Source organism: Penaeus chinensis, chromosome 15 (genome assembly GCF_019202785.1).
Source record: "Penaeus chinensis breed Huanghai No. 1 chromosome 15, ASM1920278v2, whole genome shotgun sequence".
NCBI classification, from domain to species: Eukaryota; Metazoa; Arthropoda; class Malacostraca; order Decapoda; family Penaeidae; genus Penaeus; species Penaeus chinensis.
In genome coordinates, this window is record NC_061833.1 from 11,683 (window position 1) to 15,000 (window position 3,318).

The window sequence follows — 3,318 nt, forward strand, 5'->3', positions numbered from 1 at the left end:
ATAATAATAATAATAATAATAATATTAATAATAATAATAACTATCATCATCATCATCATTATTATCATTATTATTATTATCATTATTATTATTATTATTATTATTATTATTATTATTATTATTATTATTATTATTACTATTATTGGCATTGTAGTCGTTATTATCATTATCATTATTATTATCATTATTATTATCATTGTTATTATTTTTATCATTATCATTATCACTATTATTATTATCATCATTAGTTGATATCATTATTATTACTATTATCATTATTATTATTATTGTGGTTATTATTATTTTTATTGCTATTATCATTATTAATATAAATTTTATTGTCGACATTATCATTATAATAATGATAATGCTGATGATGATGATAGTGATCATATTAATAATAATAATAATAGCAATAATAATAGTACTAAAATAATAATGATGATGATAATAATAAAGATAATAATAAAACTAAAAATAATAATAATATTATTAATGATAATAATAACGATAACAATAACAACAATATTCATAATGATAATAACAGGATAATAATAATAATAGTAGTAGTAATAACAATGATAATGATTTCAATAATGACAAAAATAATGATGATGATGATAATAATAATAATAATAATAATAATGATAATAATAATGATAATAATAAGAACAACAAAGATTGTAATAAGAACTACTAATAATTAATAATGATAATGCACAATAACAACAACAACAACAATAATAATAATGATAATGATAATGATAAAGGTAATAATAATAATAATAATAATAATAATAATAATAATAATAATAATAATATTAATATTAATAATCATAAAAGTAGTAGTACTTTTAAAAGTAATAATAACAATAATGATAATAATATTAGTAATAATGATAATAATGATCCTAATACTGCTAATGATGATGACAATGATAATGATACTGATAATGGTGATGATGATGATGATGATGATGATGATGATGATAAAATAGTGATAATAATGATAATGATAATAATAATAATAATAATAATAATAATGATACTACTAATAATAATGATAATAATAATAATAATAATAATAATAATAATAATAATAATAATAATAATAATAATAATAATAAAAACAACAACAACAACAACAACAATAATAATGATAATAATAATAATAATAATAATAATAATAACAATAATAATAAAGATAATAATAATGATAATAATACAGATAGTAATAGTAATAATAATGATAGTAATAATAGTAATGATAATACAGATAAAAATAATAATAAGGATAATAATAATGACAATAGCAATATTAGTCATGAAAGTGATTGTTATAATTATAATTGTCAGGATAGCACCTTCAGAAGAAAGAACAATACCCCTTTGATGTAAACAGAAAAGGCATATCTACCATTTAGATTAAAGCTGACTGAATCGTGACTGGCAAATAGGAGTCTGAAAAATACTTGGACACCGCACTTGCTCCTCTCCTGAGCGGGCACCAGAATGCCACATATTTACCGACAATTCAATAAGTTGTGTTATTGGCCATGTACATATGCATATGATGTAATATACTATAAAATGCTGCATTCCGCATTGCGATATGATTAGTAAAACGTATATGAATTAGACAGGAAATGGAAATACATGTGGATTGGGCTGCTATTCTTGGAAAGATGAAGGTCAAAACGGAAATTAAATTTCCCGGCTAATTAAGAGACGTGTCCGAAGGGCTGTAAGAGAGTTCGGGAATGTTTTTGTTTATCTGCTTTTGGTGATGTTAGATAATATATTATATACAGGTAACCGTAATCTCTCAAGGTGGTTGTAAGCTAAATATCGGGCTTCATTCCAAATACTTCACGAGATAAAAGCAAGCAAGTCTAATTCCGCGAGAGGCTCCGGATGCGACGTGATGTTTACATGCATCAGCTGTGCCTCGAAGGTGTTGCCCGGGCCGTGTCAAGTGTCATCGGGCTGGCAGAAAGCGTCATAGAGGCTGCCATGGGAATGTCACTGGGGCTGGCATGAGGGTGTCATAGAGGCTAGAATGAAAGTGCCGTCAGGGATGACGTGAGAGCGTTACCAGAGCCGGGATGACCTAACGCCAAAAGGATCCCTTGACACAGGACACCATTGCGACCTAAACAAGGAATGCAAAGCGGGTGAGTTACTACAGACCAGTCGATTTGAGGCCAGGGAGCGCAGACGAATCTCTCGTCTCTCACAGCATGACTCACAGTCGGGATTCGGAATCCCTCAGGTCCTTTGGTAAGCCTCGCGAGCCAGCCTGAGAGCCGCGCCCCTTCGCCCCAGGGGGGGGGGGTCCTCTCTGGGGGAGGGGGAGGGGAGGGGTAAAATGTGCTCAACTGCTCCCATTGTGCAATGCATGTATAAACTGTGTGATATTTACTTGCGACAGTAGTGTAGGGATAAATTCCTGTCACTCTACTGCCCACATAAATAGGGTATGTGCTGTGGAAACTTCCCAAAGCCCTGATAGCAGATGAAGGAATGAAAGGTACCAGGGAAATTGGGGTGTAAAATATGTCACTATAATTATAGCATATACTGAGTAAATTATTATAATGTTAATGCATGGCCTCCCCCCCCTCCCCTTGGGGCAGGGGCTGCCATCTTCATACCCTCACCATGGACAAAGACGTGTTTGTGGCAAGATAGAGCACACTACCAACATGTGGGGTGAACATGTTAAGATACTGCTTTGGAATGAGGATTTACTAGCCAGATAGATGGATGGCGATGATCTGGAATACCCACATTTTAGTTATTATATCGTGCTAACCACATCACAGGTTAGTATGCTGCTACTCTAGGTACACTCTTATACCTATGTGATTTACCATTGCTCAGTCCTGCCGTACATAGGTGAGGTATTCTTTGTAGTTTTGAGAGGGGATTGGGGGGGCTCCATTGGGGGAATGCAGTTGACTCTATTCTGTCTAATTTTGTCAATTTAATCTATATTAACCCCACAATTTTCCCAGTCCCTTTCATTCCCTCCTCTGTTATCGGGGCCAAGATTGAGGCTATTGGAGAAGTTTCTGCGGCCTAATTTGTATATGTATGGTTAGTAGAAAGTGAGAGGAATCCATTGATACTGCTATTGCTGTGATTGGTCATGGAAAGGTATTCTGGCAGGATAAAGCTAGACTGGTTCCTTATTTCATGTTAACCCTCCTGGGTATATTGTCAGTGTATACTCCATACTATATTGTCAGTGTCTACTCCATACTATATTGTCAGTGTCTACTCCATACTATATTGTCAGTGTCTACTCCATACTAT

The 3,318-nt window shown here is 32.3% G+C and overlaps 1 protein-coding gene across 2 annotated transcripts in view; it reads left to right on the forward strand.

Moving 5' to 3' along the window:
* The first annotated feature begins 1,913 nt into the window (after window positions 1-1,913).
* The window catches only part of LOC125032795 (oxysterol-binding protein-related protein 1-like), a 114,869-nt gene continuing 113,464 nt past the window's right edge, over window positions 1,914-3,318 (forward strand). Inside the window, exon 1 of one of the 2 annotated variants that reach the window (XM_047624171.1) lies at window positions 1,914-2,174. Coding sequence is in view for 1 of the 2 variants with exons in the window: in XM_047624170.1 (XP_047480126.1) it covers window positions 2,241-2,280 (40 nt within the window). In the remaining variant the exon portion in view is untranslated. The other variant, XM_047624170.1, reaches the window with a different exon arrangement.